We start from the raw sequence: 27,172 nt of genomic DNA, 5'->3' as shown, positions 1-27,172 counted from the left end.
TCTTGTGTCTACTGATGTCTGCTGTTCCCAAGCACGGATGAGAACAATCCTGTAGAATAAACATATAGCAAATATTCATTACATACACAACTATATATATATAGTATATATATATATATATATATATATATATATATATATATATATATAATATATATATATATATACATATACTGTATACACACACACACAGATATATTCAGGTGCACAAAGGTATTATCGCTCCCATGCTTTGCTTATTGCAGCTACCCTTGGAAACCTAAAGTAGAAATCCTTTTTTTTCAATCTGTGCCATTTCACTGATGAGTAAGCCTGCTTGATAAGAGGCACAGCAACCACAGAGGTTTGGGGCAAGGTCACTGGCATCTACAGATTTGATACAAATACCGCAGCAGTTCCCCTTTTTTCTGATCCCTGCACCAAAAGACCTTCTCCCCTCCCCTTCCTTCTCCACGTGCTTTCTCCGTGGAGCCCACCCTTCCCCTGTCTGTCAGGCAAAGCTCATCCCGGACTGCTAGTTGCAGAGTACAGCCAGCTCCTGTAGTGGAGGGAGATTGATGCTTTAAGCTTTTCCATTGTTTCATGCTGAACTCCACGGCACTGACTGCAGGGAGGCAGCAACCTTGCACAGGTACAATAGCACTTACTGCAGGTAGGGACACCAGATCAATGGAAAATCAGAGGACACATATTAAATGCAATAAGTGCAGCCATGGAAATCAAATGTTTATGTGTCTTCTAGTCTTTCAGGGTCTTAAAACCCTACATGCAGCTCAATATATAATATATTTATACATAGCAAAGAATGGACCCAACTCTGTCCAATGCTAGTTGTATAACAAAAATGTTGAAGCTTTTAGGTGGATGTATTCTCAGGGTTTTGTGTATATATTTGTAGTATTTTTGTATAATCCTGGTGTTTTCATATCCCAATATAGAAGAATTTTTGTCATAACCAGCTGATATTTTTGCTTGCAGATACAGGGTATTGTGGTTTTATAGTATGTGCCAAACTGGAGAGCAAAGACATTCCGTCCTGTTTATCTGTAGGGGTTACTTGAGTGCTGGGTGGGATTCCTTGGGCATTTGTACAGTGTTTCTGGTTCACTTCACGGGGTATGTGGTTATGTGCCTGCATGGATTTTGTTGAGATCATTTCACCCACTAGTCACAGGGAGACTTGCAGGACATTGCTGAAACTCTTCTGCAGTGGTCAGTGCCAGCTAATGGCTTTGGTTTTTGTGTAGATGACTCAGTCAGGAGGTGAGATTCCTGCCTTTAGTCTGCAGGGCACTTTTCTATGTTGTTTTGTATTTTTTGTATTTTATTACTAATCATTTATCAAGCAATGGGCTGCTTGTTTCTCCACTAAATCTCCTGATGCCACTGCTTTGTCTGCATTCTCCTCTGGTTCTAATGGTGTTAATGTTACACTGTAAAATCAATTAAGGGAGCTTTGTGTATTCCCTTAAGGCAATCAGATTACAAGACAGACTTGCTGTAGCCCGGAGCGGATGCATCTCCCCGTGTTTGAATGTTCAGCATAATTCTATTGATGCTGTGTGGAGCTCAACCAGGTAGATCAGCAGTCTTACTGCGGCTATTGGAGTAGATGTTGACCTACAACTCCCAGCATCCATGGCTGTTTTTAATGATGGCAGGGATGCTATCAAGCTGCTATTTACTAAAGCTCCCAGCACTCCAAGAAGACTGTTCCTGAACTACAGCTACCCTGCTGAGAGTACCAGGTTGGAGGCTGAAGACCCCTGTTGATAACCTTCAACTTTTGCTTTGCCTCCATATTCAAAGCATATGTCAAGTAGGGAGCCCACATTCCATCTCTTTTTTCCCAGGATGAATTATTGACAGACACGCTCATTCCACCCCCAACCTCACCAGAGACCAATCTCTCACTGTTTAGGAAAGTAAATTGGCTCAGTGAATGAATAAACAGGTTGGCACTATAATCCCCATGTGTATAGTGTGTGAGAGATCTTGTATACTTGACAGGTTCATTCTGGAAAAGAAATTGCTACAATGGGATGGAACCTACTGTGATGATCCAAGACAAGTTTGCCAATGAAAAAGAATTTGTGTCATGATTCCTGCTTGTGGGATTTTTATTTTCAACCCCCTGTCCCAGTGACTGATGGACACTTATAAAATAGAAGTAGATTCTTGAGGGAAAAAGCTCAAAAAGATAGAACGTGTCCCTTGTCATATCACTTTATATCCTGCTAAATGGTGTTGGCAGCAAATATCATATCAAATTATCATCAACCATGCCTCCTAATATATTAGATGTATGGCCCACTACCCCCCACACATTTGAGTCCATCACAGATATTAGCTTCTGGAGAAATACAGTCAACAGGCTTGTAGGATATAATGTTTCAGTGGGACCTGAAAGGTCAGAATTGTAGTTTAACCATGTTCTCTTTTTGCCTTCAAATGAATTGTTCTATACTTGCCATTGAATTAAGATGCAGACAATGCTCCCCCTGTATATACATATGGAGCAAGCCTTGTACTGACATCTGGTTTAATTTATCCACAGAAGAAGGGACATATGTACCATATAGTTCACTAGAGGTGAATTTTCAGCTTTGTATCTTCGCTTGTATAGGTGTTTTAGGGGCTGTATTTATCAAAGGGTGAAAACAGAGTTTTCTCAATTCTACCCTTTGATAAATATGCTCCTAAATATTCTGCCCAAGTGATTAGAGAAATTCTCATCTGTTCATTGTAGTGCTCTCTTTATATATGCTCCATCTGCTTGGGTGGCTGCTGTGGATAATCTAAGATAAATGTAGCTGTAAGGTTTGCTCTGTCTGTATCCAAATACAATGTCTCAAAATGACATAAAAAAAAGAAAAAAGGGTTAGGATTTGGTTAGGATCTGATGCATAGTAAGATGCACAGAAAATGCTCATATGCAACTAACATCTCAGTGGCTGTATAATGTGCAAATGTTTACTGCACAAAATGTGTGTAATTGATACTGATACAGGTATGGGACCTGGGGTTTTCCAGATAACAAATTTTTCCGTAATTTGGATTTTCTTACCTAAAGTCTATTAGAAAATCATGTAAACATGAAATAAACCCAATAGGCTGTTTTTTTCCCAATAAGGATTAATGATATCTTAGTTTGGATCAAGCACAAGCTACTGTTTTCTTATTACAGAGAAAAAGGAAATCATTTTTAAAATTTTGGATTATTTAATCATAATGGAGTCTATGGGAGACAGCCTTTCCATAATTCAGAGCTGTCTGGATAAAGGGTTTCCGGATAACTGATCCAATACCTGTACTAGCATGTGCGTAAATATTATTATTCAAGAAATAGCATATTATGTGCATTGTTTAAATGTACAGGTATGGGAACTATTATCCAGAATGCTTGAGACCTGAGATTTTCCTGATCTTTCCGTAATTTGGACCTTAATTCTAGTTAAAAACAGTTTAAATATTAAATAAACCCAATAGGATTGTTTTCCCTCCAATAAGGATGAATTACATCTTAGTTGGGATTAAGGACAAGGTACTGTTTTGTTATTACAGAAAAAAGGAAATCATTTTAAAAAATCTGAGATATTTCATTATAATGGAGTCCATGGAAGATGGCCTTCCCCTAATTTGGAGCTTTCCAAATTAGGGGATAACAGATAACATATCCCATGCCTGTATTAATATACATAGCATTTCCAAAGATCCTCAAAGTATTTGTGAAAATCATCATGATGGAAATCAAATGTTTTTGCACTAGTATGATTACTAGATCCTATGTAGAAAACCTGTAGTAGCACTAGATGGTTAATGGTTCTGTAGGCAAGGAGTGCTGTGATTCACAAAAGAAAAACAACGGCATTAATACTGCCAGTGAGAATCTACCTGTACAGACATAAGAGGTAGAAAAGAATGCCTAAAAATGGTAGTTCACCTTTAAATTAACTTATTAAGTATCCTGCAGACATTATTTAGTTTTATGTTTAGCAGATTGGTATTTCAGCAGCTATCTCATTGCTAGGGAGCAACCAGAGATAAGAGATGGGAATATGAATAGAGGAGGGTTTGCATAGAAAAATAAGTAATAAAAAGTAACAATACATTTGAAGCCTTGCAGAGCAATAGTTTTTAGCTGCCAGGGTCAGTGACCCCCATTTGATAGATGGAAAGAGGCAGAAGAGGAAGGCAAATAATTCATAAAACTATATAAAAAATAAATAAATAATGAAAAACAAAATGCAAAGTAGCTAAGAATCAGACATTTAATAACATACAAAATTTAGTTAAAGGCCAAACACCCCTTTAAATATCCAAAAGGGCACTGTATTATCCCTTTGAGTACATCTGACACACCTTACATGTCATACTCTCTGTCAACTAGAAACACCATAACTAGTCATGGGTAAATCTGACCTGTTTCGCTTCTCCATAAATTAGCAAAACTGCGAAAAATCACTGAAATTCATCGAAGTCTATGGGCATCAAATTATTTTAACACGTAACAATTTTTTTTCACCCATTAGAGTCTATGGGCGTCATTTTCACTGGGAAAATAATTTCACTCATCACTAACCATAACACTACTTTTGATTTCACTACTCTACCTATATGAGAGCCTACTACCACTAGCCCTACTTAGAGTTCTGCATTTTCCCAGGGTCTTTTATTTATCTGCTGTGCTTCAGAATTCTTCTCTTGGCACATTCTCTTCAGTGGTTTCACTCTCAATTCACTTCCTTCTGTTCTTGACTTCTTAAAACTTACCCTTCACTTTGCACATGGGCAGAGTTGGACTGGGATGCCAAGAGCCCACCAGAAAACCTTAGACCAGTGATCCCCAACATGTTGCTCACCAACCCCTTTTATGTTGTTCCCAGTGGTCTCAAAGCAGGTGCTTATTTTTGAATTCCAGGCTTGGAAGCAAGTTTTGGCTGTATACAACTAGAGTCCCCTGTAGACTGCCGGTCCACATAGGGTCTACAAAATAGCCAATCACAACTCTTCTTTGGCATCCCCAGGAACATTTTTCATGCTTGTTTTGCACCCCAACTGTTTTTACATTTGAATGTGGCTTACAGGTTTAAAAGTTTGGGGACCCCTGCCTTAAACCATAGGCCCACTACCCAAACTATTCTTTCTCGTTTCCTCACTCAGCCTCAATATTCTCCTTATTATTTTTTTTTTTTTTGGTGTTTGATTGAAACATATTCTTTTTTATCCTTCCACATATTTCCCAGGTATGGGATCTGTGATTTAGAAACCCATAATTCAGAAAGACTCAATTTTATCCAAATTTTTATAAATGATTTACTTTTTCTCTGTAATAATAACAAAGTACTTTGTACTTGATCCAAACTAAGATATAATTAATCCTTATTGGGAGCAAAACCAGCCTATTGGGTTTATTTAATGTTTAAATGATTTTCTAGTAGAGTTAAGGTATGAAGATCCAAATTTTGGAATATACGTTATCCAGAAAACCCTAGGTCCCGAGCATTCTGGATAACAGGTCCCATACCGGTATTGCTTGAGGGCTATAGAGACAGAGGTCTACTGTGTAACCTTTTGCAGTAGTATCCTATGCATCAACTGGGTCAGTTTTGCTAGGCACTCCAAGCCGAGGCATAAATACACAGAGAGCAGACACTGTGACTGCATGGGGCTCTAGGTCAGATATCCACTCATCTCACCAAAAAAAATATTGTGGGTTTGGAAACCCACAAAGTTGAAGTTACTCCCTTGAGTGCAAACAACTGTGGTGAAACATTTCTTCCTTATTTACCATTTTTACCGTTTTGCATTTCCTCCAATGTGTATGGTTTCTTGCCTGTTTCTTCTCATTCACTATAGACAAAGGACTTTGTAATCTTTCACTATGAAAATATCAATGGTATTTTTTCTTCAGCTCAGATCAGAGAAATAACAACACATATTACCTACGAGAGGAAGAAAATCCTTTGTCAAAATGAAAGAATATCTGGCAAATGTGCCAATTTTGTAATTTCTGCAAACTCGCTGAAACATTTTCCATTTCAGGACTGGATATTTCACTCTACCTGTCACTACAGAGCAAAATTTCTTGAAGCTTTCTAAATAGACAGTTCCTACTTTAATAGTAACTTCTGAACTGTGAAGTGCCCAGTTTGAGAGTCTAGAACTAGAACTAATTTGTTGTGACCACTGAAGCCAAAAGCACAAACCCAGCTGGACACTTGTACAATTAAATCGTGTTTTTACATCAAACCCAGAAATATGCCAAGCCTGTAGACCTGCAACTGAGAAATTTACTATATTCTGAAAAAAATAATATTTTTCATAAGTTTTTGTATTGCACTCATTATGTAATTTTTTTGGAAATGGTAACTGGTAACTTTGTACAGAAAGTTTCGAACTACAGGAAGGCCATCTCCCATAGGGACCGATTCACTAAAGGGCGAATTGTCACCAGCGACAGCTTCACACACTTCACACCACTTCACCAGGCTCAACTTCGTTACCACTACGCTAATTCACTAAAATGCACGACAAGCTGGTGACTTTTTGCTTGCGATATTTCTTTAGTGTGAGCATTTCATAGCGAAGGTTCGCTACCGTTCGTTTGTGCCTAGTGAAAATTCACTAGTAATCTTACTCTTAGGTCAACTTGAATTGGGGAGGTGCATAAAAGTCATATACACTTTCTTTTTTAGAGATGTTGGTGTAAATCCTTGAAGTGGCCACTTTTTATTACAAATGTCCAAGGAAGCTTAATAAAGACATAAAAATTCCTCTAATGCCCTAAACATGAGCCTACCCTAAAATATATGTGGCAGGCCCATTTTTATGACTTCCCGGGGTACAGGATATGATGTCACTGACAGAGGAGGATGTAGCTTCATTTCAACAGTTCACCTGGTCTGAGGTGGCGAAGGAAACTCTGGCGAAAAGGTAACGTTCAGTAAAATCTGCAATTTAGTGAATTTGCAGAGCAACAACCATTCGCCAGAGCAAAAAGTTGCCTGTCAATAGAGTGTGAATGAAAGATAGCAACAATCTCTTTCACTTGCGAATTGTCGTCTGCATCTGTTGAATTGGCGATGTCCCTGCCGATTTGATTTCTGGCGAAAAGTTGCCCTTTAGTAAATCTGCCCTATAGACTTCATTGTTATCAAATAATCCAAATTTTTTAAAATGATTTCCTTTTTCCCTATAATAATAATAAAACAGTACCTTGTACTTGATCCAAATTAAGATATAATTAATCCTTATTGGAGGTAAAACCAGCCTATTGGGTTTATTTATGTTTACATGATTTTCTAGTAGACTTAAAAAAAAGATTTTCCCCCAAAATTAATACTTAAGCAACAGATAGTTTACAGCATATTAAGTGGCATATTAATACTTAATATATTTAAGTAAATATTGCCATTTTACATCTTTTCCCTTGAGATACTATTTTATAATATTCTCTGTGCTGCCTCAGACATCACCTGACTAGAAATACTGCAGCTCTAACTGTAACAGGAAGAAGTGTAGAAGCAAAACACAGAACCATGTCTGTTAATTGGCTCATGTGACCTAACAAGTATGGTTTGTTTGGTTTGTTTGTGTGCACCGTAAATCCTTGAATCCCAGGGGGCGACCCTTATTTTTTAAAATGGCAATTGTCTATTTATGATTCACAACCCTTACTTGCCCCCCCCCCCTCAGATTTTTTTTATGACTGTGTGGTTTCCCAACATTATTTACATTTGAATGTGGCTCATGGGTAAAAAAAAGTCTAGGTAGGAACACTGACTATTTCATGATAGACTTCAAGACTCAATAGCTTTGGAGCCTTATAATGCTTTCTATTCATTACATGTGTTTGTTTAGAGCATGATCAGGGGATGTTACTGTTATATTACTTAAGTTAAGTAAGTTATGAATGAGGAGGTACTGATGGGAGAGGATTTTCTCCCTCAGTTATCAGCAACCAACTGAAGCAGAATTGTAATACTACTGGACATTAACATTAAGGTTCGAATTGTAAATTCAAATTTTCAAAAAAAAAAATTTTGGTCAAAACTCTCAAATTCAAATTGGGAATAATCCAAACTCGATTCGAATTTTAATTCGAATTCTAAAAATGAGATTTATCAAACCTTGACCCTTGGAACAATTCGAATTAGACTAATCGCCACCTAAAACCTGCCGAGTTCATGTATAAGCCAATGGGAGAGGTCCAGTGACCTATTTAAAGATGTTAATAGCCTTCCTGACATTCGAGTTTTTTTCTGGAGAAAAACTCACCACCGCATTTCACTAGTCATCCGACTGGCTTTCTCAATTCAGAATGAGTTGTAAAAAGATCTGATGAAATAAATACCCTGGAATGTTGCTTCAATCAGCATAATCTGTTTATTATAATCAGCAAGGATCTCATGAATTTAGATGTTGATTGTCAGGCCCGGATTTGTGGCGAGGCCACAAAGGCCCGGGCCTAGGGTGGCAAAATTTTAGGGGCGGCATGCCACCCAGGTACATCCTAGAATGTATGGGGAACGCAGAGTTCCCCAGCGCTACGATGCATGCGCACTTGCACACTTGCGCAACGAGGGGAAAAGGTGCGAGCCAATAGCGGATCGATAGGACCCCGAGGCAGACAATAGATAGAATAGACATGAGCTCACCCGAAAACAAATGTTGCATGCCCCTCAAATGGTTGAAAAAAAAATGTTAACATGAAAATCATTTTTAATTAACAGTTAGAACATTTGAAGGCAATCCCGCTTTAAAAACGCCAGCATTTTTAGAGCTTTTATGACATTTCAGCATACAGAATAAGATGTCACTGACATAAGATTGATGAGGATGTAGTTTCATCTTATCAGTTTGCCAGGTCTACGGTGGCAAAGAAAACTCTGGCAAGAGAGATTACGTTCTGTAAAATTCGCACTTTAGTGAATTTACTGAGTCAATACTTGATAGAACAATACTTGGCAGTGAGTATTTTTCCTGGCAGCCATGTCCATGTAATTCGGGTGCCTCCGTTTTTCATATAGTCTCACACACAAAGCTGAGATTGAAATCAGGGCTGTGACTGGGCAATTGCAGGATATTTACCTTTTTCTGTCCTTGAACCACTACTTTGTGTTTGGGATCTCTTTTCTTGTGGGCGCATGCAACAAAAGTGCAGAAAATTATTATTTTTACTTTTAACACACATTTATAAAGCCCCAACAAATTATGCCGCGATGTACAATAACAGCCGTATACATGGAAGTTACACATTGCCTACAAAATACCACCAATATTCAATGGAGTTTATAAGACTTACAATCATCTTCACTAGTACAAAAGGTCTGCCTCATTCTAAAGGCATTACTAAAATAAGAAAGAGCCAGAACATTAGAATTAAGGAGTGAAATAAAACTTGGACATACTCTGACAGGAGTTGATGCCCTTATTATGCCGGCTGCTGAGAAGCACCTATTTGTCACTTGTATTATGACTAAGGATTGGTAGAGCAGTGGACCTATAATTACAATTTCTATCAAAAATGTCAGTAAGATGTATAATAGCATGTCCTCCTCCCTCCTTCCCTTCTCTCTCTCTCTCTTTCTTGAACTCAGACATTCCATATCCTTCTGCTAACTGAATTTGTTCTTAATATATTGCTAATTTTGACTTTATTTTTAAGTGTCTCAACATTGTTTAACAGTCTTTAGTATGATATATGAATAATATCAAAAATAATTATGTGTGTGCGTCGCAACTCGTTCCTTGCCTGTGATGCTTAGTGATGGGCGAATTTATTCACCAGGCGCGAATTCGCGGCGAATTTGCGCGATTCGCCACCAGCGAATAAATGGAAAAATGAAAAACGGACGCCAGCGTCAAAAATGGGCGCCGGCGTCAAAAACTAGACGCCGGCGCCGTTTCGCAAATTTTTCGCAAATTCGCCCATCACTAGTGATGCTCCTTCTACCTGGTTCCCTCTTTTGTTTTCATGCAACTCTTTCCATTCCCTTTTAGCAGAAAATACTTCTTTCCTCCCAACTCATTAATGGATAATGAAGAGCACTGAATTTGCCAAACTCTCCCACGTTCAACCTGATTTCCTCCAGTGATTCCCACTCTTTAAATGTTAAAAGGCCCCATACACTGTTTTTCTTTAATTCATACAATACAAGCATTATCCAAACATGGAATATAGAATATTCCATTAAACACGAACAACAAGCACTAACAGTATATTAAAACAAGTTAAAGGAAAACTATACCCCCCAAACAATGTAGGTCTCTATTAAAAGATACTGAGTAAAACAGCTCATGTGTAAAACCCTGCTTCATGTAAATGAACCATTATCATAATAATATACTTTTTTAGTAGTATGTGCCATTGGGTAATCATAAATAGAAAATTGCCATTTTAAAAAATAAGGGCCGCCCCCTGAGATCGTAAGATTCACTGTGCACACATACAAACCACAAGTAAGGTCACATGAGCCAATTAACAGACAGAGTTCTGCCTTTTGCTTCCTCACTTCTTCCTGTTACAGTTAGTGTTGTAGTATTTCTGGTCAGGTGATCTCTGAGGCAGCACAGATAGAGTCACGAAATGGTGGTTCAAGGCAAGAGATGTAAAAGGGCAATATTTATGTAAATATATATTCCAGTTTGGTAAGATTCTTTAATATGTCATTCAATTTGATATAAACTATCTGTTACTTAAGTATTCATTTTGGGGGTATAGTTTTCCTTTAAGGAACACAAAGAATATGTTTAGTACAAAATGAACAGAATTATATTCTAAATCAGGATCTATTTTTACATCTAGCCAACCCCCAAGTATTGCCTGCTAAATGTTGGATGCAATGTGTCTGTACAAATCAGCATTCCTCGAAAACACTTAAAGGAAAACTATACCCCCAAAATGAATACTTAAGCAACAGATAGTTTATATCAAATTGAATGACATATTAAAGAATCTTACCAAACTGGAATATATATTTACATAAATATTGCCCTTTTACATCTCTTGCCTTGAACCACCATTTCGTGATGGTCTGTGTGCTGCCTCAGAGATCACCTGATCAGAAATACTACAACTCTAACTGTAACAGGAAGAAGTGTTGAAGCAAAAGGCAGAACTCTGTCTGTTAATTGGCTCATGTGACCTAACATGTGGTTTGTATGTGTGCACAGTGAATCTTACGATCTCAGGGGGCGGCCCTTATTTTTTAAAATGGCAATTTTCTATTTATGATTACCCAATGGCACATACTACTAAAAAAGTATATATTTATGAAAATGGTTCATTTACATGAAGCAGGGTTTTACATATGAGCTGTTTTACTCAGTATCTTTTATTAGAGACCTACATTGTTTGGGGGGTATAGTTTTCCTTTAAGAACAAGCCAAATAAACCCCTCAAATATCCACCTCTGTCATCCAATCAGTGGCAGATGACGACTGGGAGGAAGTGTCAGATACTATGCAACAGCCACTTATTAGCGCAAGATATAGACTATTACATTATAAGATATGACATCAAATGTTATCTTACTCCATTGAAACTCTATTGGATGGGTAAAATTGCTTCCCCCAACTGCTTGAGATGTAACAGGCAAGTGGGTACCTTTGTTCATCTGCTATGAGAAAGCCACTCCTCCTGGACTAAAATCACCAGAAGTGACCTTCCATAGATACTGGAACCCAAAGCCTGCCTGTAAGGCCTAGTGGACTGTAGTACCACTTAACAGCACCAGAAAACCTTTGAGACTGTTGTTATTTTATGGGGGGAAAACTGTGGCAATGCACCGGATGAAATTACCACCACCGACACTTTTCCAATGGGAAACATTGGTCAACTTAAAACTGGACCTCTAAAACCACTGATCCCCAACCAGTAGCTCGTGAGCAACATGTTTCTCACAACCCCTTGGCTGTTGCTCCCAATGACCTCAAAGCAGGTGCTCAATTTTGAATTCCTGGCTTGGGGACAAGTTTTGGTTGCATAAAAACCAGACGTACTGCAGAGTAGAGCCTCCTGTAGGCTGTCAGTCAACTCAGGGGCTACCAAAGAGCCAATCATAGTCCTTATTTGGCACCCCCAGGAACTTTTTTTCATGCTTGTGTTGCTCCCCAACTCTTTTTTCAATTGAATGTGGCTCACGGGTAACAAAGGTCGGGAACCCCGGCTATAAACTGATATACTTAATAAGATCTTTGCCTGACAAATTTGAAAGAATTTGGAGCCTGGTTTCTGTCCCCTGCAGCAATGACAGCCACTGATTTGTATTGAGTATCACTGTGCATTTTTATTTTGTAATCTTTTTTTATTTCATTTATCAAACATATCAAAGGCACAAAACAAGAGAAATTAAAATAAAATGACAAATTAACAATTTGTGGGTATTCTTAATATAACGATTTTGCCTGACAGCTTTACAGATTGTAAAGTCCCTAGTGTGTTTAAAGGGATTTATGTGTATTGGCTTGTCCTTGTGATCCGGTGAGTCCAACCAAGATTGCCATATAAGTTAAAATTTGCCTGGGTTGTCCTTTTGTATGTAAACCAGTTGGGCGATCATAAGAGGTTCCCGTAATGCATCTTTCCACAAAGTTCACTGTGCAATTTTTAACTGCCATGTCCTTACTGTTTAATTGTTTAAACTGTTAACCTTAATAAAAATTAACCTTTGAAAAAGAAATCCCTTAAATGTCCTGAAATATAATCACTAGGGATTCCATTACAACATCTAAATGTGGCTGCTAATCTAAATGGAATCTAAATTATTTAACTGCTGAGAAACAAAGCCGATGATAACGTCAGAGATAGAGCAAAGCCACAAAGGGCAACGGTGCAGGAACAGTGTGGAGCCCATATTTCATAAAAGAGGATCGGAAAATCTATTGCTTTTATAATGAGAGACCAATGGGCCCTTAAACAAAGCAGGAAAGCCTGGAAAGTTTGTATTCGACCTAAGGAAATATTGAGACAAAAATAAGTATTTAACTAATGCATGCTTCCATCTGGTTTTAAAGGTGGCTTAGCATTTTTAGCATTATCTAAACTGCTGTTGAGTTCAATGCTGGTTGGTTAGAGCCTTCCTTATCACTTTCCATAGTCCTTCTATTGTGTTGTTGTAATCCCATAAGAGAACGTTAGAAAGTAGCATTGCCTAGCAGCCTAATAGTGTGGTCCTTGGAGTAATGGGCAACTGAATTTTCCATTGCAGGGACAACCCCTTGATGTTCTCATATAAATATACCACCCTATGGTATAGAGACATTTCAGCAGATAACTATTAGGGTACAGGTATAGGATCCCTTATCAGGAAACCCGATATCCAAAAAGCTCCGAATTACGGAATGGCTGTCTCCCATAGACTCCATCTTATCCAAATAATCTAAATTTTTAAAAATGATTTCATTTTTCTCTGTAATAATAAAAAAGTAACTTGTACTTGATCCCAACTAAGATACAGTTAATCCTTATTGGAAGCAAAACCAGCCTATTGGGTTTATTTAATGTTTAAATAAATTTCTAGTAGACTTAAGGCATGAAGACCCAAATTACAGAAAGATCCGTTATCCGGAAAACCCCCAGGTCCCAAGCATTCTGGATAACAGGTCCCATACCTGTATAACGATTTTCAGTTATCCAATAAATAGGTAAATATTTGGCATTTGTGAAGGGTTAACCTCCATAATCCTAAAATTCTGCCTTATTCAGTTTCACAAGTACATGATTATTATTTTATAAGCTGCAAGGAATTATCTTTAATGAACGTGTTTGTCCTTTAGAACGCTGTTTGGCATTCATTAAGTCAGTAACATTTTGCTTTTTAGAATCCAGTGTAGATATTATATCTGAAACAGCTTTTTAATTGAATATGTTTCTTTCTATTTGCTGTTAGCTCTGCTGTAATTCCTTGGATACATTCTTGGCTAGCTGCAGATGTATAATACTGTGAAACATTTACGTTATTCTATTTATGAAGTTGCAGCAATATTACAATTTCAAGTCTCTTGGGCAATTTTACTGAAGGGCAAAGTGGCTGTTTTGAGCGAAAATTTGCCAAAACCACAATTCGCAGGGACATTGGCAATTTACTAAAAGGCATAGAGGACAATATGTAGGCGAAAAAGCTCAGCGCTAGAGAACTTTCACACCCTTTCGCGAGGCAAATTTTCATTTAGGGGAATGATCGTTACTCCGCTAAGTGCAGACTTTCCAATACATTATCCTTTTTGCCAGAGTCTATTTTGCCAGGTTATACCTGGAGAATTGATAAGATGAAGCTACATCCTTAACAATCTTATGTCAGTGACATCATATCCTGTATGCCAAAAAGTCATAAAAAAAACAAACAAAATGCTGGAGTTTTTTCATATTTTATTGAGGGATTATATTTAAAAGTTGTAACTGTTAAATAACTGTTACATTTTTTTTTAACCATTTGAAGCTCATTCCACAAGTGTATTAGGGTGGTCATGTCTAGGACAATAGAGGATCTCTTTTGTCTTTATTTTGCTTCCTTTGACATTTCTAATAATAAGTGCCCACTTCAACATCACTAATAAAGACATATATATGACCTGTATGTGTCCACCATATTTAAATTGATGTAAGCCCAAGTATGTTAACAAAGTTTCACTATAAAGAAAGTAACACTAGCGGAAATTCGCTTAGAAATGTTGGCGCTGATGAATTTTCGCTGGTGAAAGTACACCAACGTTCGTTTTCCCAGACGAAACTTCACATTTTGATAAATTTGCGTATTGGTTATTAACCAAGTTGTGCAAGGTGTGGCAGAGCCTTCCAAGGAAAAATTTGCTCTTTAGTAAATTTGCCCCTCTGTGTCTCCTAAAATATGACGGCATGCAATTCTGGCCATAATTCTGAGGATGCAATTTAGGTCTTAGTGATTGAATTGCTTGAGTGAATGAGTTTTAACTTTCACAATCTATTGCAACACTATCACTAACAGGAAATCCCTAAATTCCCTCAAACTGGCTATGGACAGGGCATGAGTTATGATCACATCTCAAGTCATATCCCTCTGTGCTCCTGTTCTTCATTTCAGGACATCAAATCTCCTGAGCTTCAGTGGTTTTTAAATAAACAGTTACAGATTTCTTGACAACTTGTAGAAGAAACATATAACTTTCTTATGCTCATGCTTCATATCAATGAAATACAGGTGTATGATCTGTCCAGAAACCCTTTATCCAGAAAGCCCTGAAGGAGAATGAAAGCGCTATTTACTTGGGGGTGCCAAAAGTTAGGCAGTCCCAAGTGATTGTATTTACTTACCTGACACCCCGGGCCAGTGCTCCTATCACCAGAAAACTGTACCAGCTGGATTCTTCCAGCGAGCACCACGGAGTGATCGGCTTCCTTCTCCTTCTTTCTTTGCGCAGAAGCGCAAAAAGCCGAACTTTAGCGAAGAAGTTGCGTATTTCGTTCTACTGCGCTTCCATCTGCCCTGGGAAATTTGAAGAAGGAAAGCAATCACTCCGTGATGCTCGCTGGAAGAAACCTCAGACCGGGGCAGTTTTCTCCTGATAGGAGCACCAGCCCTGGATGTGAGGTAAGTATATATAATCACTTGGGGTGCCTAACTTTTGGCACTCCCAATTAGATATACCTTCCTTCTCCTTTAATGGAGTCCCATAGACTCCATTTTATACAAAAAAAAGCCAGATTTTTAAAAATTATTTTCTTATTCTCTGATTTTACAGTCCTCTTCTCTGAGAGTTCCTTCTCACATGACTCGCATGAATATAACGAGATATTGCAGATACAGTATCCCCTAAATGCATATTTAATCAGTTTAGTGCAGATCAAGTTTGAAACACCACCATATGCGTCCCACCTAGTAAGTTTTGGTGACAACAGAAGAAACAAATATTAAAGTGAAATGATTTTTTAGCAAACAAACTAAAATTTCAAGTAAAATCTAGATGTGCGTGATTAAGGGCAGATTTATCAAAATATGAGTTTAGAGCTTAATAAATATGTTCTATTCATTCCTATGGGGTTTTTAGAACCATATTTGTCAAATGCTGACTTCTAACTTTCACCTATTGATAAATGCAACTCTAAAACTCCCATAGGAATGAAGAGAACATGGGTGAGTTCTTCTTTATTAAGCTGTAAACTCATATTTTGATAAATCTGCACCTAAGAGATGAACAATAGAGATGCCGGTGTGGAATAACATGGTAGTTTTCTCTGTCCATTTGTCATTTATGTAGCCAAAAAAATAGGTGGTGGCAGTCAGTAATAGAAGTTGTAATGAGAAAAGATGGAGTCAAGAACCCCAACAGCCATTAAGAGAGGACAGGATTTCAAATGAGGACCATCAATGCATTAAGTAAAGGCAGAAAATAAGGTGCTGTACTGATGTCTTGCTCTATATATATATATCTGCTCAGGGAGAACTTTCCTCTACATGAGAATGAGTCAATTCTATCTACTGAATATGAGTGGATCTAACCAACTGGGAAGGCAGGACATAAAAGATGAAGCCACAAAGCTCTTTTTTTGTCAATACCCGTTAATGAGAATTTGTATAAAAACAACTCTATGTCAGATTATAAGAGTAGTGTCAAAGAGGAAACCTCAGCATATACAATATATATATATATATATATATATATATATATATATATATATATATATATATATATATATATATATATATATATATATATATATATATATTATACACACACACATTTTGGATACATATTTATAGATAAGGTTAGATGACCAACAAGTTTTATGGACTCTAATGAAAACCTATTGAAAACATTCAGAGCTTGAAGGAAATCACATTGTTGTGTTTGAGGTCATTCTCAGCCAGCAGATTGTATGTGGGTCTGTGGGGCAGGTAGAAATGACCAAGAATTCTCGATGTTGCTGGGAAATTCAAATCCATGATCTTAACAAGCAAACTTGCTCATCTGCTTGCTCATGTCACTATCCTTGGACAATGAATCACTACAGGAAAGTCACCCACATAATAGCCATGTCAAAACTAAATAATAATTGCAAAAAATGTAAAATGCTATCAAAATATGAGGTTATAATTGACGACACCCTGAGATATGTGTGTGATTTTTCTTGTTCTGACCTTAAAAGAAATGATCAGTTTGTGACTCCTTTTGTCCATAAAAGCTATTACTTAAACTATAAAAATTACTAAACCAGGCTAGTTTAGCAGTCATGCAATCAGTATTATCAGTTCCTCATTGGATGGATCTGCTGGATCATAAAGCGTTTGGGTGCAAAATACAAAGAGGATCTCCATCTAGCAGCAAATATAGGAACGGAGATTATTAAACCATTAGTAAATAAAATGTAAAAGTAACCATCAGGCTCTGAGCTGTTTTAATTCTAGCTATATTGTCTCTACATTTATCTGCAATCTGGTCAAAAGCAAAGTCTTCTCCAAGCAAAGTTACAGAACAGAAACCTCCAACCTTCATTTTCAGGGGCAATTACCAATATATTGCTTCTGGTACATATTTATAATGTTCTAAGCACGCACACAAAGAATAAATCAAGTCTTGTCATCCTGAATGCTTTATTCGTTTGAGTGACATCTAGTCAAGAAGATGAGTTTGACCTTTATACTGGCAGAAGATGCAGCAAGCAGAATGATTGGATGGCCGGTAATGAGTACATTCAGAACTTAGCAGATGGACAGATGGAATTGTAGACAAATTGCATTTACAGGCAGAGAGAGAAGAATAAACCGAATAGATATTTAAATAGACAGTATGTTGGTGCATTGTTGATGTCATTTATAAATGTACATATTACTGAATATATACAGCTTTGGTTCTCAGAAATAAACCTACACTTTCAGGCTCTGCATGTGGCTGTTCAGATAGATAGCTAGATAGATGATAGATAGATGATAGATATTTTTTAAATATTTGTTCACATTTTCTTTTTATAGCGTTGATCAGAGTAAATACCATCAGCACATAAGACAATAAATGCTGGTTTGGGCTGTAGTCAAACTCCTAGGATGCCACGAAGCAGTGATCCCCAACCAGTGGCTCATGAACAACATGTTGTTCACCAAACCCCTTGGATGTTGCTCCCAATGGCCTCAAAGCAGGTGCTTGTTTTTGAACTACTGGCTTAGATGCAAATTTTGGTTGCAAAAAAACCCAGATGTACTGCCACACAGAGCCTCCTGTAGACAGTCCACAGTCGTGGCTACCAAATAGCTTATCATCCTTATTTGGTCCCGGTAACTTTTCTATACTTGCGTTGCTCCCAAACTCTTTTATACATTTGAATGTGTCTCACAAGTAAAAAAGGGTTGGGACTCAGCACTCCATTTGTGACCTTACACTGGCGGCTTTACTGCTTCTGGCTTCTGTTTTTATAGGTGCATGCTCAGCATCTTTTGTGAAATCGGCAGGGTGACGCGGGCCTATAAATAGAGGGGAGGAGGCGGGTGTAGGTAGGCTTGGGTTGGGTGCGGGTTGAGAAAAATTCAACCTGCACATCACTATTGGGAACCCCTTCCATAAAGGATGTCATGCCTGCCCTTTGAGGAAACTATGGCCACTGCTGGTTCCTTGTAAGGGGACTGCTACACTACAAGAGAGCTATACAAAGAAATAAACATGGCTAATGTCAAAAAAGGTGTATATTCCTGTCTGCAGTTGAAACACCAATGCTCTCTGTATATATTTGGGAAAAATCAGAGCAGGTTTTCTCCACCAACAGAAAATGCTGGGGCACGAACAAAGAATGTTTATCCAAAACTGAAAGGGCAAGATAGTGCCACTGCTTTATGGACTACTGTCTAAACTGACACCACTTCAATCCATCATGAACACTGTGTCACACACAGACACCTAAACCCCAGAACAAGTGCCAAGATTCCGGTCTTAGCTCATTCTTCTACCTATAACTGCTGCCTTTTTGCTTTGGGAGGAACCATCCGTTACTTGGATACTGCTAGGCCTTAATGTGAGACAATCAAAGCAGGCATTGTGGGCAAACACAGGAATGATGGGGTTCAAGCAAAACCAAGGAAAATCAGGCTTTTATTCTGGTGAAATTTTTTCCCTTTACACTGTAAAGCCCTGTGCGGGACGATGACTCTATAAAAATGTATAATCATGTAATCAACAAATTCCCTGCTGTCTACTTGGTCTTCTTTGGTCCAGTAACAAAAAAAGGGTGGCTCCAAAAATAAGATAAACATTACAGAGTATTGCTACATGGTTTCCCCATGTTGCACTGGACAAAATAAATGGGTTGTTGTGAATTCAGGCACTATGATTAGGGTCAACAGTGGGAAAACTCACCACGGAAGGATTCCTACTACACACTTTCATACTGTGGCTTCTTACTGACCCTCAAATAATTGTTGATTAATTATTGACTTGCATTTCTACACTAAAACCCACAAAGTCCATAAACTTCTGCACATAAAAACAGACAAAACGGTCAGTCCCCAAACAACATGTCGAAGATGGGGGTTTAATGAAATGCTACGTTTTAATATTTCTTTTTGTCATTATCTGCTACTACAGAATTATTTTGGTGGGAAGATGATAATGTTGGCCTCTTTTGGGTTTGTTTCTTCCTCTGCATTTGTGCTGATATTTGATTAACTGACCTAGTCACTTGCTCTGTGTAATTCCACATTCTTAAACAAGCAGGGGTATATACGACTGTATTACACTTCTCCTCCTCACTGTGAGAACCTCACATACTCAGAAATTAAAGCCCATTAACCATTTTAAAATCTGACAAGTCCATAGTGATCAGAGCAGCTGATAAAGGGGATCCAATTGTTGCCATGGATAAAGTAATTTATATATCAGAATCTGAAAGGCAATTGACTGATACTGCTACCTATGCACCACTAAGTACAAATCCTTTAAGAAATTTTCAATCTGCATTCTTTGAACTATTTGAGAGATTTTGCAATCTAGGTGTAATAAGCACCCAAGTCAAAGATTTTTTAAGAGTTGAGAACCCTATGGCAGCCATTTTTCACCGCCTTCCAAAAGTAAATAAACCCGATAGGCCTCCAAAAGGTAGACCCATAGTAGCAGGCATAGGATCACTTTGCGAACCGCTTTCTGAACCTATTGATACTTATCTTCAGCCTCTTGTACTTCACCTACTATACCAGGTTACATTAAAGGTAGTGGACAGGTTATATATACTATGAACACCATAAGTTGGCATTGGAATTTCAAATGGGCAACAAAAGATGTTTGTTCATTATACTCCTGAATTCCCCATACCCTAGGGCTGAAGGCAATATCCTTTCATCTTGACCGATATAGCAATTATGATCGCCCTTTAAAAGATTTCATATTGGAGGCGATACAGTTCCTACTGACACATATTTTTTTCTTTTTAACAGCCAATACTTCTTACAAAAACAGGGTACAAAAATGGGGGCGAATTTGTATATGGCCTGGTGGGAACACATGCATATCTATGGTGACCACAACCCTTTCATTACTATGGACGCTACATAGATTACCTCCTTTTTATTTGGAAGGGGGATCTAATGAATTTGTTGAACTACTCAATACTAATGATCTCAATTTAGGCTTCACCTCAGAGTTTCATCATACTAAGATTAGTTTCTTAGCAATTAGCCTGACAGGTATGGGGACCAATGTGAGTACTTCTTTACATCGTAAAGAGTGTGCTGCAAACACGTTACTACGTGCCACCTCTTTCCACCTTAAACATCTCATTAAAAACGTACCTGTGGACCAGTTTTAACACCTTAATTGTCTTTGATCTGATTTTAAAATTTTTGTAACCGAAGCATGTAATCTGAGGGACAGACTACTACAGAGGGGATATAATATCTGTTAATGGAAGCCTTCAAGAAGGCCCTTATTACCCCAACGGAGTCTCCTTCAGAAATACCTCCTGAATTTCGGAGACCGCAGCAAACCGTCACCAATTACTGATAAACCATTGTGTTTATTGAGCTACAGTCCACAATTCTCAAGTATTAAACGTATAATAGAGAAGAATGTTTTTATTTTACAGACTGATGACAAATTAAAATAAATTTTGGCTTCAGGCTGCAGATTTGTTACAAGAAAGGGGATCACTCTGAACAATATGTTGTCACACAGCATGATTCAGTTTAAGAAAGAGAGGGACTCCACCTGGCTATTGACTAAAGGAAACTATAAATGTGGTGATAGACTTTGTGTCATTTGCCCCCATATGAACAAAAGGGATAACTTTGTGGCCTCAACAGATATTGAGATATATAGATATGTCCGCAAATTCCTTATATTGTGTGCAATTTCTCACTATAATCATGTCTGGCTTGTTTTATGGATGTTCTAAAGCAGTATTTTTAATCATTTGCCTTATACTTTGTATATTGTGTTTTTATTGGGCACTGTCACTTTAAAAGTTGCTTTCTTCTTCTTCTTTTTTTCATTCTTTCCCAAACCGTTTTTTGATCGGTTGTTTTCTGTATAAAAGCTAATTTCCTGTGGGTGGGATCTTAGCTCATGATTAAGTACCTTACAGGTACAAAATGCGTAGCGCCTATAGAGATGTAGTTATACTTTTAATTATGATCAATAAGACTTTTTCTCTTGTACTTTTGGCCCTGTGAATTTCTCAGAGTGCCGGATAGCCATTTCTCTTTGTTGCATTTATTGGTTTGTTCAATAGATACATTAAATAAGTATCATGATTTTTCCACGTTGGCACATTTTGTACACAAAACTAATGTCACTTTTAATTATATTTCAGCTTTCAGCTCATCAGCAAAACTGTCCAGAGACGAGCATAGCCGCTTGACCAGCAAAATGGCATAATTTGATCTCCTCACTCCTTACCTCTTCCCACCTCATGACAATATGTCAGGACTCAGCCCTTCAGCTTCTTTGCCAGAAGAAATGGGAAATGGAACATTTTTGGAACTGTTCCCAACCTCCCTCTCCACCTCAGTAGACTCGTCGCCTTCCAGCCGATTGTCGAACGTTTATGTATACGTGTCCATCTTCCTCAGCTTGTTAGCCTTCCTCCTCTTGCTGTTAATTATTGCACTTCAGAGACTGAAAAACATCATCTCGTCAACGTCTTCTTACCCAGAATACACTAGTGACGCGGGGAGCTCCTTCACCAATTTGGAAGTCTGCAGCATTTCTTCACAGCAGTCTTCATTTTCCAACCTTTCTTCTTAGGAAATGGGAAAAAACAAAAAGCATAAAAAAAATTCCTGCATGAGCCATGGAAGCTACAAACAGAACATAAATATAGCTGGCTAACTCTATTTTTATTGGCGGTTCTTCTCAGCATAATGTTGTTGATTTTTTCTCCCCATCTGCTCGTATTCATATGGCACTCAATGAGCCGGTGCAGGAATTCCCCACCCATAGTATAAATAATGTAAGTGTAATTATGATCATATTCATCGATACAGCATACTGAATTTTCTAAGAAAAAAAATGAATGACATGCGTATTTTAATACTGGCAACAAATTCAAACTTTTTATGTATATTACTGAAATTTATATTTCCCACCTTTACTTATAGGGAATTAAAAAATACCCTTCCTGTAAGACGTCATCTTAGATTTCCAGGGTGGATTTTTTTCTTTATCCCAAACTATCACAGGAGGTTAAAGTGCCTGCACATTATAAGAAAGAGAACCCAGTAATGTAAAAATATCAAGGGAAGACATAAATGCAAAGAAAAGAGGTTTCTGTAGTAAAGTGAAGGACAACTAATGGTTACTACAAGGACTGCTATGGTAACCCCCTCAATGAACCGTACATATTCTTCATCTAATAGTCACATTATCACACATTTAAGTTTCATTGGAAGACTTGTCTAATATAATATACAACTCTGTAATTGGACATTTATTTCTTTTCTGAACTAAATATATGTTTTAGCTGTTATTAAACCTTATGTAACATGAAACACATGAAACAACTTGTAAAAACACAAAGAAATCAAAAGTAACAATCAATTTATCCTAATGGTTCAGGGAGTAGCAGCCCATTCCATATTCATACACTGTATCCCTGCTATAACAGCCATATAATAACAATTTGAGTTGGTGCCTTTTCCATTTAATAGAACGCTTTTCACTGTACAGATATTCTGTTGTATGTTCAAACGCAAAAGCACAATACATGTAAATAGGCAATGCATGGTTCTTTATATACGTATTTGCTACATTGATGACTAGGATGCAGAAATGAATAATAGTCTTTGAAGTCTGTATTGAACTGGAGGCATTGTACGAGGTGTTACTCTGATTAAGCTCCATAATAAATTATATTTGTTGCTGTTTTTGTACAGTGTAATCTGCAAAACCTATGGTGATTTGTTAACTTTGAGTTAGTTGCCCTTCATTTTTCAGCTGATGGGGGAATGTTGGGAGGTATAGAGAGGAAACATGAAGAATTAAGATTAGTAGTTCTGCATCAAAGAGAGAGAGCAAAATGTTGCCTATTACAACTTTTTTCAACTGTAACCTTAATATTGCTGTGTTTAGGTGGGGAGCATGCATATGCCCGTTCTTCTTAAGTTGGCCAAAGTTTCTTTGCAACTCAACGTAGGGCAACTTTGGAAAATGAAGTGTATGGTTTCCCACCGGCGATTTACTTTATTGCTTGGTAGCCAGTCATATACCTACTGTACGCCGCCGACCAACCTAAAAATCTTCAGAGGGGCCTGTCATGCATCTGCAACCAGAAGCTGCCCCCCTCCCTGGTCGCCAACCAGTTTGCACTGCCCATTCGCTTTTCGATAGAAGAGTAACCGGGGAGTGAGGTTGCAAGCAGGGTTGGCGGCTGTATTACTAAAACATCTACAGCTTTAAAGGAAGCAGACCCCGCTATCTAGGCATCCGCTTCCTGGGTGGAGTCTGCTTCCTCTCCTCCAGGAGATTTGTCTCCTCTGACAAAGAAGATTTAACTACTGGTGATAAAGCTCCCTGCATGACATGGCCTTTATATGAGGAATAAATGTGGACACATTGTAATAAGATTCTACAGCCGAATCAAAAAACATATTTTTTATTGCAGTCTGGCTTCTCTCTGCTTTATTGGTCCGAGAAAGACTCCACAGTGAGTCCATTTAGAGTCCTACAGGCATGGAGTGGCACACCATGGCAATCTAACTGCCGGAGTTGGACTTGGGGGGGTCCAGGGCCACCTCAGGAGCCTCCCAGCCCCCTACAGAAGGCCAGCGAGTCCAACCCTGCTAACAGCCCCAGCAGTTCCATAAAGGCCTTTGTATAACACAAGCAATTTAAAGGTAGGGATGTAGCGAACGTCGGAAAAAAAGTTCGCGAACATATTCGCGAACTTGCGCAAAAACGCGAGCGGTTCGCGAACGGTTCGCGAACCCCATAGACTTCAATGGGAAGGCGAACTTTAACATCTAGAAAAGACATTTCTGGCCAGAAAAATGATTTTAAAGTTGTTTAAAGGGTGCAACGACCTGGACAGTGGCATGCCAGAGGGGGATCAAGGGCAAAAATGTATCTGAAAAATCTGCCTGTGTGTGCTTGGAAGAGATAGTGTAGGGGGAGAGCTGTTAGTGATTTCAGGGACAGATGATAGTAAGTTTGCTGGCTAGTAATCTGCTTGATACTGCTCTGTATTGGAGGGACAGAAGTCTGCAGGGATTTGAGGGACATTTTAGCTTAGGTAGCTTTGCTGGCTAGTAATCTACTGTTCTCTTTAAACAACTGCCATACGTTGACCTTGTAGGCATTGTTTGCCCAGTTTTTTTGGACGCAGCCACTGAAGCACAGTTGCCAGAAAAAATATGCCATATAAATGCTGAAAATAGTCATTTTTCGCCATACGTTGACCTTGTAGACATTGTTTGCCCAGTTTTTTTGGACGCAGCCACTGAAGCACAGTTGCCAGAAAAATTATGCCATATAAATGCTGAAAATATAAATTTTTTTGGTTGCAGCCACTGAAGCACAGAGGCCAGAAAAATTATGCCATATAAATGCAGAAAATATGCATTTTTTTGGTCGCAGCCACTGAAGCACAGTTGACAGAAAAAATATGCCATATAAATGCTGAAAATAGTCATTTTTTGCCATACGTTGACCTTGTAGACATTGTTTGCCCAGTTTTTTTGGTTGCAGCCACTGAAGCACAGAGGCCAGAAAAAATTAAACCAGTAGGGTTTGCACCCTAGTTTGTAACGGTGGCGGAGGGAGGAGGAGGACGCTAAAGGACAGCTGTGTGTGGAGTCATGAGGCTTGAAGAGAAGGACAGCTGCATAGAAGTCAGAACAAGTCTTCCGGCGTGCAGTAACCCTCCGAGATCCACCCCTCATTCATTTTAATAAAGGTCAGGTAATCGACACTTTTGTGACCTAGGCGAGTTCTCTTCTCAGTTACAATCCCTCCTGCTGCACTGAAGGTCCTTTCTGAGAGCACACTTGAGGCTGGGCAAGACAAGAGGTTCATGGCAAATTGTGACAGCTCTGGCCACAGATCAAGCCTGCGCACCCAGTAGTCCAGGGGTTCATCGCTCCTCAGAGTGTCGATATCTGCAGTTAATGCCAGGTAGTCCGCTACCTGCCGGTCGAGGCGTTCTTTGAGGGTGGATCCAGAAGGGTTGTGGCGCTGCCTTGGACAGAAAAACATTTGCATGTCTGACGTTACAGACTGGCCAAAGGGCTTTGTCCTTGCAGGTGTGCTCGTGGCAGGATTACTGGCACCTCTGCCCCTGGAATGTTGATGAGTTCCTGAAGTGACATCACCCTTAAAAGCATTGTACAACATGTTTTGCAGGCTGGTTTGTAAATGCCGCATCTTTTCGGACTTGTGGTATGTTGGTAACATTTCTGACACTTTATGCTTGTACCGAGGGTCTAGTAGCGTTGCGACCCAGTACAGGTCCTTCTCCTTAAGCCTCTTGATACGGGGGTCCTTCAACAGGCATGACAGCATGAAAGACCCCATTCTCACAAGGTTGGATGCAGAGCTATCCATCTCCGCTTCCTCATTATCAAGGACTGCATCATCCACGGTCTCCTCCCCCCAGCCACGTACAAGACCAGGGGTCCCCAAAAGGTCACCACTAGCCCCCTGGGAAGCCTGCTCCTGTTGGTCCTCCTCCTCCTCCTCCACAAAGCCACCTTCCTCCTCTGACTCCACTTCTGGCACCTCTCCCTGCGTTGCAGCAGGTGCCTGGGTTCGTTCTGGTGATTCCGACCAGAAATCGTGCGCTTCCAGCTCCTCGTCACGCTGGTCTACAGCCTCATCTGTCACTCGTCGCACGGCACGCTCCAGGAAGAAAGCGAAGGGTATTAGGTCGCTGATGGTGCCTTCGGTGCGACTGACCATATTTGTCACCTCTTCAAAAGGTCGCATGAGCCTGCAGGCATCGCGCATAAGCACCCAGTAACGGGGGAAAAAAATCCCCAGCTGTGCAGATCCAGTCCTACCACCCAGTTCAAAAAGGTACTCGTTGACGGCCCTTTGTTGTTGCAGCAGACGTTCCAACATAAGGAGCGTTGAATTCCATCGAGTCTGGCTGTCAGAAATCAAACGCCTGACTGGCATGTTGTAGCGCTGCTGAATGTCAGCAAGGCGTGCCATGGCTGTGTAGGAACGTCTGAAATGGGCCGACACCTTTCTGGACTGGGTGAGAACGTCCTGGAATCCTGGGTACTTGGAGACAAAACGTTGGACTATTAAATTTAACACATGTGCCATGCAGGGCACATGTGTTAAATTGCCTAGTCTCAACGCTGCCAACAGATTGCTTCCATTGTCACACACCACTTTTCCGATCTGCAGTTGGTGTGGGGTCAGCCACCGATCGGCCTGTGACTGCAGAGATGACAGGAGTACAGATCCGGTATGGTTTTTGCTTTCCAGGCACGTCATCCCCAAGACAGCGTGACAACGGCGTACCTGGCACGTCGAATAGCCTAGGGGGAGCTGGGGGTGCACAGGTGTGGAGGAGGAGAAGGAGGACCCAGCAGCAGAGTAAGAAGAAGAAGAAGACGAGGTAGAGAGCGATGGAGGAGTAGAGGTGGTGGCAGAACCGCGTGCAATCCGTGGCGGTGACACCAACTCCACTGTTGTTGTTGAGCTACCCATTCCCTGCTTCCCAGCCATTACCAAGTTCACCCAGTGGGCAGTGTAGGTGACATACCTGCCC

General features: G+C 39.2%; 1 protein-coding gene across 2 annotated transcripts; it reads left to right on the top strand.

The window, feature by feature from the left end:
- Nucleotides 1-420: 420 nt before the first annotated feature.
- sertm1.L (serine-rich and transmembrane domain-containing 1 L homeolog) lies at nt 421-23,335 on the top strand. Of its 2 annotated transcripts, none has more exons than XM_018245736.2 (2): nt 421-631; nt 21,770-23,335. In XM_018245736.2, exon 2 carries the CDS (start codon nt 21,877-21,879, stop codon nt 22,201-22,203), a length of 327 nt encoding a protein of 108 aa, XP_018101225.1. In that variant the 5' UTR covers nt 421-631; nt 21,770-21,876; the 3' UTR covers nt 22,204-23,335. The 2 variants fall into 2 exon arrangements, with proteins under 2 accessions (XP_018101225.1, XP_041438571.1); XM_041582637.1 differs by having other exon boundaries at nt 421-652.
- Nucleotides 23,336-27,172: the final 3,837 nt, after the last annotated feature.

The sequence above is a fragment of the Xenopus laevis genome, chromosome 2L (genome assembly GCF_017654675.1).
Source record: "Xenopus laevis strain J_2021 chromosome 2L, Xenopus_laevis_v10.1, whole genome shotgun sequence".
NCBI classification, from domain to species: Eukaryota; Metazoa; Chordata; class Amphibia; order Anura; family Pipidae; genus Xenopus; species Xenopus laevis.
Note: the sequence above shows the minus strand (reverse complement) of the source record. Positions and strands in the feature narration are given on the sequence as shown.